At 38.6% G+C, this 14660-nt stretch overlaps 1 protein-coding gene across 1 annotated transcript in view; it reads right to left on the reverse strand.

The window, feature by feature from the left end:
- The window catches only part of LRP2 (LDL receptor related protein 2), a 160027-nt gene that overhangs the window by 12786 nt on the left and 132581 nt on the right, over window positions 1-14660 (reverse strand). The window contains exons 64-70 of the mRNA XM_077154078.1: window positions 10751-10882; window positions 10264-10395; window positions 9158-9301; window positions 7615-7780; window positions 5588-5716; window positions 1533-1753; window positions 536-712 (exon numbers count right to left, since the gene is read on the reverse strand). Coding sequence (XP_077010193.1) covers window positions 536-712; window positions 1533-1753; window positions 5588-5716; window positions 7615-7780; window positions 9158-9301; window positions 10264-10395; window positions 10751-10882 — 1101 coding nt within the window. The remainder of the gene's footprint in view (window positions 1-535; window positions 713-1532; window positions 1754-5587; window positions 5717-7614; window positions 7781-9157; window positions 9302-10263; window positions 10396-10750; window positions 10883-14660) is intronic.

Genomic DNA, 14660 nt, shown 5'->3' on the forward strand with positions numbered 1-14660 from the left:
TATTTCCTTTCCTCATTTCAAATTTTTTCCTTCTCTTTCATTTTGCTCCATACTATTTTGAAGAGTGAATTAGTAACCTGATGAAGCAGGGTCCAGAACTAATGAGAAAGAGGGGAGGAGAAATAAATGCACACAGCTGACAATTTTAAATTAAGGCCAGCCTGACCTTGCAATCGCCTTGCAATCACAAGAGTGGAGAAGATTCTAATGGTCATGAGGGGCCCACTGGGGCTTACTAACTCAACTCACATCGGACCCCCAGGTCTGATGCCTGATGGGGCCTGGAGCCGAGAAGCACATATCCATAACTCCAAGCAACAGTGAATGCTGGTGCTTTGCATAATTTCATTTAATACCGTATTTTATCTTTATTTGGTCATACGCATGCGCGTGTGCGCGCGCGCACACACACACACACACACCTTTCATACACCAAGAGATCAGCCTATTATTATCCATATTCTAACAATATAGCCATTAATTTGAAATAGTTTCCAGATAATCAGGAACATCTTATTTCAAGGTTAGTGATTACCTGACTGATTGTATTTATGTTGGTGAAAGATTCGAACTTGAGTGAGCCAAGGGTTCACGGTCAGCACTTTCACTTTCTCTCCTTGTCCGAATTTATCTTCCTTCCATACTTCTCCCTTTCCCTTGGCTATCCAGTATAAATGGCTTTCAAAGATGTCCAGACTGTAAGGGCTCCCTGCTGCTTAGCCACAAGGGAAGAACAAAACAATGTTATTGAAAAGAAAGTAGCCTGACACCACTTTTATGTCATTCTGCTTGAATTACTCCTAAGTAATGTCTGGAAATTCCCAAAACATTCTGATAGACAGTCACTAGGGAACTCAGCCCTCTGTATTCATAACCATGAAAGTGTACTGCACTGGATAATAGAAAGTAACTATATTAATGCATTGTCGATACCACTTTCAGGGGACTAGTTCAATTTTAAGTTGCTGATTTTATTTTATTTTTGGAAGACAATTTGGCTGAGATCTTTTTCTTTGAATAAGGTGCCATAAGTCAGGTAGGAGAAATGTGGTATGGTTTAGATTTTGTAGTTCTACAAGGTCTGGATAAGAAAACAACATGCTCCTCTTCTTCTAGATCTTTTCAGTGTACACAATGAGCTAACCGGAAGTGGTTTCATGTGAATTATATGAATTAACATTTGTACACATGAACACCTCAGAACTGAGCAGGAAAACTGGTTATTTCAATATCTGCTGGTGAAAAGCATATTTTTAATTATCAAAAAAAGGCAAATATTGCTAATGAATTCATCTGTGTTTTGTTTTTTCTTTTTTTAGGTGCATGGTCCAGGAATCTAACCCAGGTCTCCTGCATGGAAGGCAAGCATTCTACCGCCGAACTACCTGTTTCATTTGTATTTACATCAGCAGCTGAGAGCTGAGGTAGAGGGATTTTAAAAATTGTATATATGCCATTTCCTAAGATCAGGGTACCATCATGAGAAAATGGACAAAGAAACCAGAGACATTAAAATTGAACCCATTTCAAACCTTGATTTGAAATGATTCTCCTGTCACTTCCATCATGTCTTATAGACTCAACAACGCCCTCCTTTAGATCGGCCCAGTAGATGCGGTCATTGTTCAAATAATCAATAGAAAGGCCAGTTGGCCAACCAAGGTCCGCGGAAACCAGGGCTACCCGATTCTGCCCATCCATCCAGGCACGCTCAATTTTAGGTTCACTTCCCCAGTCAGTCCAGTACATAAACCTGCAACAGAAGGTTTTCTCATTGCAGCATTCCACAAACTGAAGCTTCTCCACTAAAGCGGAACATGGACTTCCAACAGGGCAAGCAACTGGTTTTCGCAGTGACCCGGGTACTAAGAGACACTGTTTTATACCTTACAGAAATGGGTAACAAAGGGGAAGTAAGTGCATTTGTGGTCTAACCTTCCTGGGAGCTGCCCTACCTTGATGGAAATTGGCCAGCTCTGCCTGAAAGATATAAATTCAGTCCCTTTAAAATATGTAATTAGAAAAGCTATTGTGTGATGGGGATTTATCAGAGAATAAAACAAAGATTCTTATCCTTGTGGATCTCACATTCCAGCTCTTTTGAGTGCACATTTTACAACCAGTCAATAATAAATTATAGAGTAAGAGACTCTACAACCAAAAAGGGTGACCTGGCATTGGAGAATTGCATAGAACAGAGGCTGTACCGTCTCAAATACTTAGAAAGGACCAGGAAGATAAGATGAATGATTTGGAACAGAAGCATATGAATGCAGAGAACAGGAGGGTCTTGTCTGAAAGGCCAGCCCTTACACCACTATAGGCAATGACACACTCAGGAATGCAGTCCTGGGTTATCAGTTCTTCTGAGTTTTCAAGTCAGAAATCTAGATTTTCTGTCTTCTTATTTTAAATGTTAGCAGCTAAGTAAAAGCAAAAGTCTAAAGATCTGTGTAGTTTAAGCCAAACATATCTATAGGCCATATTTAACCCCTGGTCACCAGTTTAAACCAAGTATCAAGTTTAAGCCTATCCTTAAATCCTATTATGGAATGTGTGACTTTCAAACAAACAAGGCTATGGGGAAAATGTGACCAGAAACCTTCTACTTATATAGAGCAGGCCCAGAGTCTGTCCCAAAGGCTCAACAATTAGCAAATATCGCATTGTTTTGTTCTCATCAAAAATAATGCACATGAACCTAGTCATTCCCTGGAACTTCAGGTATTTGTGTGACACCTGAGTTAGAGGACCCTGAAGCTATGAAAGTCAGCACTACCCTGCATAGCAACTATTTAAAAAGTTGAAAAAGTGATCAGATTTCAACCACAGATATAAATGAAACTGATCTGGCTAGGGCTAAGGTAAATCAGAATACTGGGTAAAGGATGATATGGTCTATATTTTAAAACTTCAACCTCTGTGTGGGACCAAAGGAAGAGATGTTTATTTGGTGCAAAATTTAAATTTTGGGCATATTATCTAATATTACTTGCATGGTAAAATTTATTCAAATATCATAATCACAAGGAATCTTGAATAGGAAGTGAGATCTTGTTGGTTTGTCCAGGTTAATGTGATGTCCCAGCACATCCCAGAGTATTTGCAAAGTCCCCTTATGGCACTGGCGAGAAGGGAGGAAATATTAAACTTCCCTATCTAGGGAATACCTGATAGTCCTACAAGCAGTGGGGACAACCAATTCAATAGGCTGAGCCCTCAATAGTGGGGCTTGCTCCTATGAAACTTATTCCTACAAAGGAGAAGCGAAGCCTACCTATAATTATGCCTAAGAAACACCCCTCAGAAAATGTCTTTTTTTGCTCAGATGTGGCCTCTCTCTCACAACCAACTCAGCAGGTGAGCTCACTGCCCTCCCCTCCTACATGGGACATGACTCCCAGGGGTGTAAATCTCCCTGGCAATGTGGCGCATGACTCCTGGGGATGAGCCAGGACCCTGAATCATAGCATTGAGAAAGGCTTCTTGACTAAAAGAGAGAAATGAGACAAAAAGTTTCAGTGGCTCAGAGATTTCAAACAGAGTCAAGACGTTATCCTAGAAGTTATTCTTGTGCATTATATAGATATCACTTTTTAATTTATGGCATATTGAAGTCGCTAAAGGGAAATACCTGAAACTGTTAAACTGTATATTTCAGTAGCCTTGATTCTTGAAGATGATTGCAGAAAGATAAAACTTTTACAATGCCACTGTGTGATTGTGAAAACCTTGTGCCTAACAGTTCCCTTATCCAGGGTTAGACAGACGAATAAAAAATAAGGACAAATAATGAATAAATAATGTGGGGTGGTAAGGGGTTAAAAAGTGGGTAGATTGCCATACTAGTGGCCAATGAGAGGGAGGGGTAAGGAGTTTAGAATATTTTTTTACTATTATTTCTTTTTCTGGAGTGATGTAAAAATGATCGTGGTGATGAATACACAACTATGCAATGATATTGTGAGTCTTTGATTGTATACTTTGGATGGACTGTATGGTGTGAAGAAATCTCAATAAATTTTTTTTTTAAATAGTATACTTGTAAAAGAAGCTAGTCATAAAGGACCCCATATTGTAAGATTCCATTTGCAGTAAATGTCCAAAATAGGCAAATCTATAGAGACAGACAGTAGTTTTGTGGTAGTAGGGGGTGAAGGGAACATTAGGGGAAAGGAAGGGTGATGGCTAAGAGGTCTGGGAGTTATTTTATGGGTAATGAAAATATTCTAAAATTGATTGTGGTGATGATGCACGACTCTATGGATATACTAAAAGCAATTTAATTCTACACTTTAAATGGTGGAACTGTATGGTATGTAAATTATATCTTGATAAAGCTGAGAAAAAAAGAAAACAAAGGGAATACATACTCAAACAAAAGCCACAGTACACCTTGTCTCCCTTTGCCTAGGTCCTGCTTTCATACCTACGTCCACACTTTCCCTAGGAAGTGGTCACTTCATCTACACTAAATTCTCTGTATCGCATACTTGATCACCTATTATATTTCCACTGGGTTTCAATTCCGTTTAAATGCAACCTTCTATTATACCTTTCCTTGATCATATCCCCTGAAAAGTAGGAGAACTACCACAGTATTTATCAGTAATTTCCCCTTGGCATTCTTCCTTTTCTACTTTATATCATAGTCAACAATAGTTGAGTAATATTATTTTGTCCACATACATAAAAGAGGGATAAAATATAATATCTAATTCAAAGGACTTTTGCACAATTTAAGTAAATATAGAGAAGCCACCCAAAGAGATGGAATTACAAAGAATAAAATGCTTATTTCAATGAGCAAAACGATAAAAATGGCTCTCTACTAATACTGTAATCCAAATTACGGGATGGGTATAAAAATTAGAATGGAAAAAATTAAACACACAGGGAATGGTCACATCATTTGCACCTCAGTATACAAGTTATCTATTGCTTCTATAGAGGTGAAATCGGTGTTTCAATGGCTGCATATAGTTATCAGATCAGTATTTTGCAAGTATCATTGCTGTTTGAGTGCGTGCTTTAATAGAATCAAATATCGATACATACTGTGCTGTCTACAGATACTGGCATATCTACAAAGGGTCATGGTAGCCCTGCCCAAATAGAGGAAGCATTTGGGGCTATGTTAAAATAAAAAAAAATAAAAATAAAATACAAAGTCTCACTTTTCTAAGGCTAACTCAATATGCAAATATCAAGTCATTTCAGAATTTCAGATGTGATTATCCAAATAAATTACCTCTGATGAAACATGATCTGAATTTCAATGCATGAATTTCTTTTAAACACCCAACTAAAAGGAACAGCAATTCTAGTGAGGCTTCATTTAAAGTGGTCAGAGCTCTTTGTGGATTTGACTTGGCAAGGAATCCAAATAACCATGTTCCAAAGAAATTTTGCCATCAGAAAACAGATGGTCCTATGATCTCTACTGCAGCTTATAATTCTCAAAAACAATCATAGGTCCCACTCCAAAAAATCCAAGGACAATTTCAGTACAATTAGAAAAAAGATCTACTTTTATGAGAATCTGGTGGACAATATCCCAAATATAAAGCCTCCTTCAAGTACTTACCCTAGTTTGGGATTCACAACAATAGCAGATGGTTGATCCAGTTGAGTGTAAATTAGCCACTTTCTGTACCTTCCATCAAGCTTAGCCACCTCGATCCGTTTATTCCTGGCATCTGACCAATAAATATGCCTGCATTCAGAGGGACAAAGTTAAAACAACTGCAAAGGATAGACTGGCCACTTCCACAAGATGCTTGAAGTTGAGAGCATTTGTTTATAAGTTCTAGCCATTGAGCCAGCTACTCAGGGACTCGTAATCAGAGCGCAGCCCCCACTCCTCTCTCAGGAATGTCACAATCTCTTCAGCTAAAGGACTCTTTGGAAGATTACACACGACAGAGTGAGACGGAGGGGACTCCTGACTCATCACCCAAATCAGCCAGAATCAGTGATGGTGCTCACAGCAGTCAGCCAGTCCACATATCTGGCATTCTTATGACACATGAGCTTCCAGGTAGAAGGCACTCCCTCCATGGCTGCTCCCCCACATCAGCTGGCTGCTTTTCCTCCAGCAGTTGATGTTCTACCACATCTTTCCCTCCAAAGGACTTGCTCGGTAGCTAAAAGAATTCTGGTCTGGCAACAGCTTATGTTTTCTGAAGATGAAAAGAAAGCTCTCCAGTTGCCAGGAGGTAAAAGATGCAGCTGAGCCTTGGATGTTTGTCCTACATTCACTGGTGACTTCGTTTACTAAAATAGGGTCAGGTCACCATGACCTCTCTGAAAAGGAGCGTCACCCACCTAACTTCACACCATTTGCATTAGTAAATTGAGTAATTCTCTCTTTATAATCTACTTGTCAAGGATCTCCAAATTTTCTGTGGGTGTCACAGAATCCTTTTTCTCAAGGTCGAAATTAATGTCTTCAAATAACAGAGGTAATTTCAGAGCACAGTAGAGCCATATACGGTGTCCATTATTTGAAGTAAGTAAATGCTATTTTGACTCCCTCCTCCTACCCACCATGAGTCTGCTCAGCAAAGAGCACTATTGGATTCTAGCTTCAGTTCCAAGGATGAGTGGAAATAGCCTTTCAAACCAACAGCAAGACTATAAGGCTATCCTTGGTCCTTATTTATGCTCTGTAAGGCTGCAGGTCTCAATTTCTCAATTTCTAATTCATTAAGGCCGAGGAAGAGAAAAAACAAAAAGGTGAGATATACCATTGCTTCAGTGGTGTTCAGAAGGAAGTTTTAAAACCTAGGGTTTCAAGTTTCTGGCTCCAGTAACAGTTCTCTGAGGCCTTGTTGCCTGACAGAAGACACTGAAGTGAGTTTGCTTTTAGCATGCAGGCACAATGGGGGCCTAATTAACTTCTTCAGAGTTCCTCAAGTCTTTCAGGAGCACCAGACAAGTTCATTAACAGGTAAAAATTAATTTATATTGCGAATGGCTTTCCATTCATTGGGAGTGCAGTGAGCCCTGAAGCCTTCTGTTAGTTCATTTTCAAGAATATAGTGGATTCTATGAATGTTTGAGCTCTGATTTTCATATAATTACTGTGCCACCAATATCCCTCCAATGCAACCCTCTTCCTTGAAGATGGAAGCCTAATTGCTGTTCCACGTCAGTTCTTCATGTATGACACATGATGATGACCCTATTTAAGATTCCCACGTAGGGATTCTCCAAAACCTGTGCATGCATCCCTGATTCTAGGAGGCTTAAAAGAGCAGAAAGAAGCTAACACCTCTAATGACTCAAATCCAAAGATTAAAAAGGAAAGTCAAATTTCCACATCCTGTTCAGATATGGACTAAAACATGAGATATGGATTATTCCTCCCCAAAATAACTGTCAGAGAAAAGTGTTTCATCTCAACTGCTTTGCTAGGATAATTGTGACCTGTCCCATTTCTTTAATAAAGCAAAGCTGCCATACTGGAAGTTACAACAATCCCAGGCATCATTTAACCACCAGGAGTTAGTTATAGCCATGCCTGGACCCAGCTGTAACTCATGTGCAAGCAGTCGGGCGCTCTGGCCAGGAAAACAGAATAGGCAAGATGGGGATATATGGCAGATTTACCTTCCAACCCAGTCAACTGCTAATCCTTCTGGCTGCAGTATGTATTTCAGGTTCAGGTCAACTTTCTGGACGATATTATTGCCACTGGTTTCCACATTGGGGATGTAGGCGCGTTTGATGGAACCAAAACGGGACCCCTCCCCCAGCACGCTGTAATATACCACACCTGCAGAGAGAAGGCACAGGATGGGGTGGGGGGCTGTTTTAGGTTAAGAACATCTGCTTAGAGAGGAACTGGTGTCTAATCAGGTACTATTTCTTTATCAACATCTCAACTATTAGTATTGTAATAATCCAATTGCACTGAACAAACCCCCAAACCTATCATACTTGAGCTATTACCTACAAATAGCCTCAGGTGGTAAATTACTGATAGTCATCTCTATTTGGGGATAATTTATTAAAACATATTTCAGCTGAGAGCCTATTCACTCAAGTAGGATCAATTCAATCTTCCAAAATAGTGTGCACAGATAAACAGGGGCAGGCGATAGAGAGATGGAAGGTATAGTTGAAGTCATATTCAATAACAGTGGTGATATGGGAAGTTCTATTTTGTGTACAAAATGAAGGATAGAAGAAGGTGAATTATTTTTAAAAATGAAGGAAAACAGAGTTTTAAGGCAGTTATTGGGCACCTGCTGCTTTCTTTACATCATTCTTGAAAAGATTATTGTTATTATATAACTAAGCTTGAAATATCACAATACATCTTACATTGGCTTATTTGTTTACAGCTTGCAAAGCATTTTCACATCTACTATCTCATTTAAATATAACTGTCAGAGGTTGGCAGGCAGAACAAGATAACTACACTTATTTTCCAAGTATAGAAGAGATCCAGAGAATTGGTACAATTGTTTAAGGTCATAAAACTAACAGATGAGGAAGACAGGCATAGAAGTTTTCAGACTCCTGCTCCATTATCCTCTCCTCCATACCACGCAGTGCTGTGAGACACTCAACAATAGGCATTATTCATTTTTTCATTCATTTGGTTGAATTTTTTGAGTGCCCATCCTGTATACCATATTAGTTACTGGGCCGGCTGCTAGGTATGTAGGGATGAACTAGGTTCAATCTCCACCTGGGAGAGCACTGGTTTAAGGGAAGGGGAGAGAAATATGTAGACACATGCATGTGCTTTGATGCTATTGGCTCATGGGTGAACAATCACAGAACTTGGCCAGGAAGATGTCACAGAAGACGTGATGTTTGAACTTGGCCTTTGACGTTTAAGTAGGATTTTCCACGTGTACAATGGTAGGGAAATACAGGATCTGCATGAGCAAAGATAAGGAGATACAACAACAGGTGGTATAGAAGGATTAGGGTTTTCTTTTTTGCTTTTATTCATTTTCTGAGAGTAATGAAAATATTCTAAAATTGATCATGGGGTTGCACGATGATACTGTGAGCCAGTGATGACATACCTCAGATAGTTTGTGTGGTGTGTGAATATATCACAATGAAGTTGCATTTTTAAAAAATGTAATACCTTATTCAGTTAATACCAGTGACAGATGCCAAAGTTTACACTTACCAAGGCCTAGGCCCTCCGGATCCCAGTCATAATCAATAGCTTGAATATGCTCCTCATCTTCAAGGTAATCTGAGTACTGCTCCGATGACAGATTATATTTTCGGATTCGAACATTGTCAGGCAGAAGTAACAACGGAGCATTACCTGTAAACAAATGAAGGGTGCCTTTATCTGTCGGAATCCTCACTGAAACTTTTTTTACATATAAAGGAAGATATAAAATTCACAGCAAGTATCCTGGTCCATGAATTTTCAAAGGAATCCATCTGGTGCAAAATCTGTGACTATGCACATTTTTGTTTCCAATTCAGACAGAAAGCGAATATTTCTGTTAGGGATATTATCAATTCTTTTTTCTTTGTCCTCAGTGGGGCAGGGTGTAAAACAAGGCAAGGCTGAGAGGAATTTTTTCGCCTCTTGCTAACCCCTAGAATTGTATCCTCATTTTCACTGATTTTCCCCCCTTTCCTCCCTTACTGCCTAAACTCCAAATCAAAATCTATGATCATAAAATCCTATATCCTCTAACTGGAATATGCTGATTTAGATCAGGCCTCTGGAATTTTGGGCTATAACTTATGCCTTTGTCTTTTCGGTTTAGTACTTATTACTACCAGCATTAACTTAAAATGAAGAACTAATGATTGACTGAAGTTATTTTCTGTCTGTGATCAGTACTCCATGAACAATAAAAAAAGGATCTGTCAACAGAGTGGCCTTCATTTGCCCCAGTCCAATGTGACTTTTTGTGACACATCTTATAAGGCCTGAAACTTTATAAGATGGAAGTCAGAGTGAGATGGCTTTATTAATTCCTTTCTGTTGACATTACACAGGCAAATTTTATTGTTGCTTGAAGATGACCCTTGCCCACTTTAAGCAATTTTTTTTTTATCAAGGTGACATCAGATTACTTTAATTCCTATGTATTTATTGGGAGATTGTAGTTATTGTTTTAAGTGGAGGAAAAAGAAGAAGAGGAGAGTGGATGGGTATGGATGGGAAGTCAATGGTGGGTTAAAGAGCCTGGGAGTGACTTTTGGGGTATCATACCCACCAGCATTTATTTTCAGAAAGTCAATCTCCCTGTCGTGACTCCATCGTACCTTCAGCTGCACACCGTTTCCCCTCAGGTTCACCCACAGACATGAATCCTTCACCACACTGACACTCATAACTTCCTTTGATATTCTGGCACTTCTGGGGACAAACTCCAAATTCCTCACATTCGTTAATATCTAGGGAAAATAAAACCAAGTAAGTTTCAGACACTACCACTTTTTTTTTCTTTCTTAAAAAAGATATGGACTATTATTAAAGGATGGAGATATGGTTTTAAATGAAGCAGGTTGACTGCTCCACAGGTGAACAAAATTTTCCCTTTCAGAAAGCAGCTGTCATTTTGTCATCATTGCTGTGGTTTGGTATCACTTCCTTTTACTAACTAATAGGTGTCACAGATTGGGTTTTTCAAGCGAGTTATTAAGCTTTAGTTCTCAAAAGGAATTATTGCAATCATCTAAACATAACACATCATGAGTTAAAAACAGTAGATTCAAATAGAAGAAACAGGAATTGGAAGAAAATAACTACCAAGACAGTTGTTTCTGTCCAAAATATCAGCTCTGTACCCGGATCTACAGGAGCAGATAAATCCTCCTCCGTTTAATTGGGTACAATTATGTTCACATAGATTTTCGGCACATGTTCTTTCTTTTCCTACATCTGAAAAACAAAATCCCAGTGTTACAAATGAAAGATTATAAACTAGATCCCCCCCAAAATGAACAGACAGGTAGTATAACTGAAGGAGCACCTCCCCATCACTCATGATCTGACAATTACAGCTCATTGTGAAATGAGCCCTTTCCATAAGTACAAAGTGCCATGATCCTTGAGGCAATTTTCCCATTGTATTCAGCACTGCAGGCTCATCACCCAAACCTCCAGTCACCATCTTGCATTCTCCATAACATTTATTTACATATATTATATAGAAGGAAGCTTAGGCTGAGGGAATTTAAATATTTTCCCCAAGATTACACAGCTATAATATGACATAGCAAGGATTCAAACATGGGAAATATCTATAACAACAATGGATATATAATATTTTTCTTAAATATAGATATTTTGGCACATGTGCCAAAAGAAAGGACAATAAAGGTACATTAAACTCTAACCTCAGTTCTCTCATGGTGGGATTCCAAATGTTTTTATTTTTGATTGATAAAATTTTCTGGATTTTACCCCAAAAATATAATTTCTATAGTCAGAGAAAAAAATTCAACCAATAGCTTATTTTTGTGGGGTCCATATAAATGAGACACTTGCTATCCATGCTGGGGTCAAGATGTTCTGGGGCCGAACTTTTATAGCTCATTATCCCAAGTTCTTATTTCTGTCAGGATCTATCCAGGCCATATGGCTTTCGTTCTTTTTATTATCAGTTTGCTTCTCTCATGCTTAGTCTCCACCTACCCCCAAACCTAGTTCCTACAAGGAAGCTGACAACAATGAACACAGTGAGTGAACAGGAGTGGGAAGAGGGGGCATCACCATAAATGATTCAAGCTTCATTTCTTGGTCACAGATGTACTGAATATGTTAAAGAGATTGTGGTATTCCCTAGATCAAGTCAAATCAATGAGATGCACCCAAGCACATCTCAGGGTCTCAGCGTATAGTGACCATATCAGTATTTGTGTTCTAAATAGACAAAGCATCGAGTTTCAAAAAATAACTGCAAAATAAATCACAATGACATTCAGTGGAATGATGGCCTTCAAAACTTCAGTTCTAGCCTGAGCTCTTAACAGCTATACATTTATCTCTTCTTGAGTGAGTTTCAGTGTTTTGAGACTTTCTAGGAATTTGTCTAATTTTTAGGCATTATTACCTTTTTAATTTCTTTAAGAACAGTAATAACATTCCCTCTACATTGCTAAACGTGAGCTACTTTTATTAGCCTAGGTAACCTTGTGCCAGTCACAAAACCTCTCTGGGCAGCAGGAATGCATTACAGACCTCCACTCCCAGCTCTATAATGTGATGAGGAGTCCCAGAAGGTAAAACAAATTCTGGACAAACTGATAGTGAGTCATACTCTCATGAAATGGGAGTCCTTGAAAAAGATGCGAAACCACATAGAATTGTGGGATTTTTCCTCAAATTTGATAATCTTCTTTTAAACTTCTTTCCTCTGAAAGCACATTTTAATCAATTGATTTCCCTATACCCACACATATGATTTCACTCTACTTTCCCATTGATGACGAAGGAATAAGAATTACCAGATAAACATTAGTCTATCTTTATAATCTCATGAATATTATCTGCAACTAAATAAATTGTGCTAGGAAAAAAATGTGTTTCTGATTATTCAGTATTAAAAAAAAAATCAAGCCTATGTTTCAGATATCTCAATGATCCTTTTTAAAAGAAGATGATGGAAGAGGAGGCAGAAAAGAAAAGAAAGGCAAGTGTAGTAGAAGCACCCAAGAACTGGTATTTATTTTTTATTGTGAAAAATAATATATAAACTAAAAAGCAATAAAATCCAAAGCACATTGCAACCATTAGTTGTAGAACAGATTTTAGAGTTTGGTATGAGCTACGATTTCACAATTTTAAGTTTTTCCTTCTAGCTACTCCAAGACACTGGAGACTAGAAGAAATGTCAATATAATAATTCAGCAATCATACTCATTCGTTAAATCTTATCTTCTCTGTTATAACTCTCCCTTCTCCCTTGGTCTGTCTCCCAGTCTTTAGGGGTATTTGAGTTATGCCTATTCTAACTTTTTCAAGTTGGAAAGGGCTAACAATAATATGGGATAGGGGAATGGAACTAGTTGATGTTCTGGAAAAGCTGGCCTCTCTGGGTTTCAGGACTCAACTGTCCTAGGAATTCATCTGGAGTTTGTAGGTTTCTGGAAAGTAATCACAGTGCAAGGAACCTTTGTTGAGTGTGAGAGAGAGCCGTAGGCGTTCTTTAGAGTTGGAAGGAATGGTTTTGATTGGGGGTTGACACACCATGATAAATAGCAATATCCAGCTGAAGCCTCTCCATGCTGCTTAAATTATCTCCCCCCTGATACCTTATTTGTTACAATTGTTACAATTCTTTTCCCCCTTTTGATCAGGAAAGCATAGTCAATCCCATTGATTGGGACAGGGGTAGGCTCATTCCTAGTCATATCCCACGCTGCCAGGGAGACGTTCTCCTCTGGATGTCATGTCCCATGTAGGGAGGAGGGCAAAGATTTTAGTTACAGAGTTGGGCTTAGAGAGAGAGAGGCCACATCTGAGCAAAAAGAGCTCCTCTGGAAGTAACTCTTAGGCATAACTATAGGTAGGCTTAGCTTCTCCACTTCATAAATAAGCCTCAAAATAAAGGGCTTGGCCTATTGACTTGGGAGTCCCTAATGTCTGAGACAGTATCAGGGGTTTCCCCAGTGGTAAAGTTTAATAGTTCCATATTTTTTCTTCCATCCCTCAAGGGACTCTGCCAGTACTTTTTAATTATCTGCTCAGTAGACTCTGGGGGGTATCTGGGCATTATATTAAGCTATACAGAATTACAAAGCCTCATTCCCATTCTGGGCCCCATATGTTTGGGTTGTTTAAATGAACTACCCAAAATGATTGAGTTAAATTATGTGCTACAGAAAATTTCGGTTTTGGACAAAATAAACTTCTCTTTCTTTGCTCTCATAGAGTAGGTGAAGTTCTAAAATACAGACAATGTCTTCTTTACCCCTGTATTCTGAATCTTAATCCTGACTTAATCAGCTTAGTTCTCACATATAATTGAAGTCTGATCTCTTTTTCAATTTCTTTAACAGTTGTATGTGGCAATGCTGACCTTCAGAACTGCAGAACTACTGAGCCTTACGTGACATGCAGGTACCCAAAGTTCCAAAGTTCTTTTTATGTATAAAAGATTGTTTATACATATATATAGCATAGCCCCTCCAGGAAAGCTGGTATTTTAAATAAGAATTTTGTACCTCAATTAGATTATTTGCCCAGAACAGAGAGACTAAATTCTACAACACATATCCACTTATTATCTAAAATGCAGATACTGCTTCCATACCCAAATTTATGTCTATGCAATTTATTTCCTTTAAATAAACCATACTTTTATTCAAATGTCACTTCAATAAAAAGTATTACAGTGAATCTTAAGCCTTTTAATCAGTACAGGCAGCTAAAAAGAAATCAATGTTTGATCCAAACCCAACTTGGAAATACTCCAAACTCCTAGTATAGTTCATACCAATCTCCAAAAGTCAGAACTAGAATATGCCAACCAGCTCTGAGAATTCTATCATGTTCATGCTTTTTAAGTATTGTAAGTCACTGCATTATGTCAGTAGTGGCAAATCAACTGGGTGCAGATGGTTATTCATCCCTTTGTGACCCTTGCAGGAGAAATACTACCAGGGAATCCTTTGTAGGCCCCAGAAAAGACCTGGAGCTCAGTGTCAAGTGGTAC

Source organism: Tamandua tetradactyla, chromosome 3 (genome assembly GCF_023851605.1).
Source record: "Tamandua tetradactyla isolate mTamTet1 chromosome 3, mTamTet1.pri, whole genome shotgun sequence".
Lineage (NCBI taxonomy): Eukaryota > Metazoa > Chordata > Mammalia > Pilosa > Myrmecophagidae > Tamandua > Tamandua tetradactyla.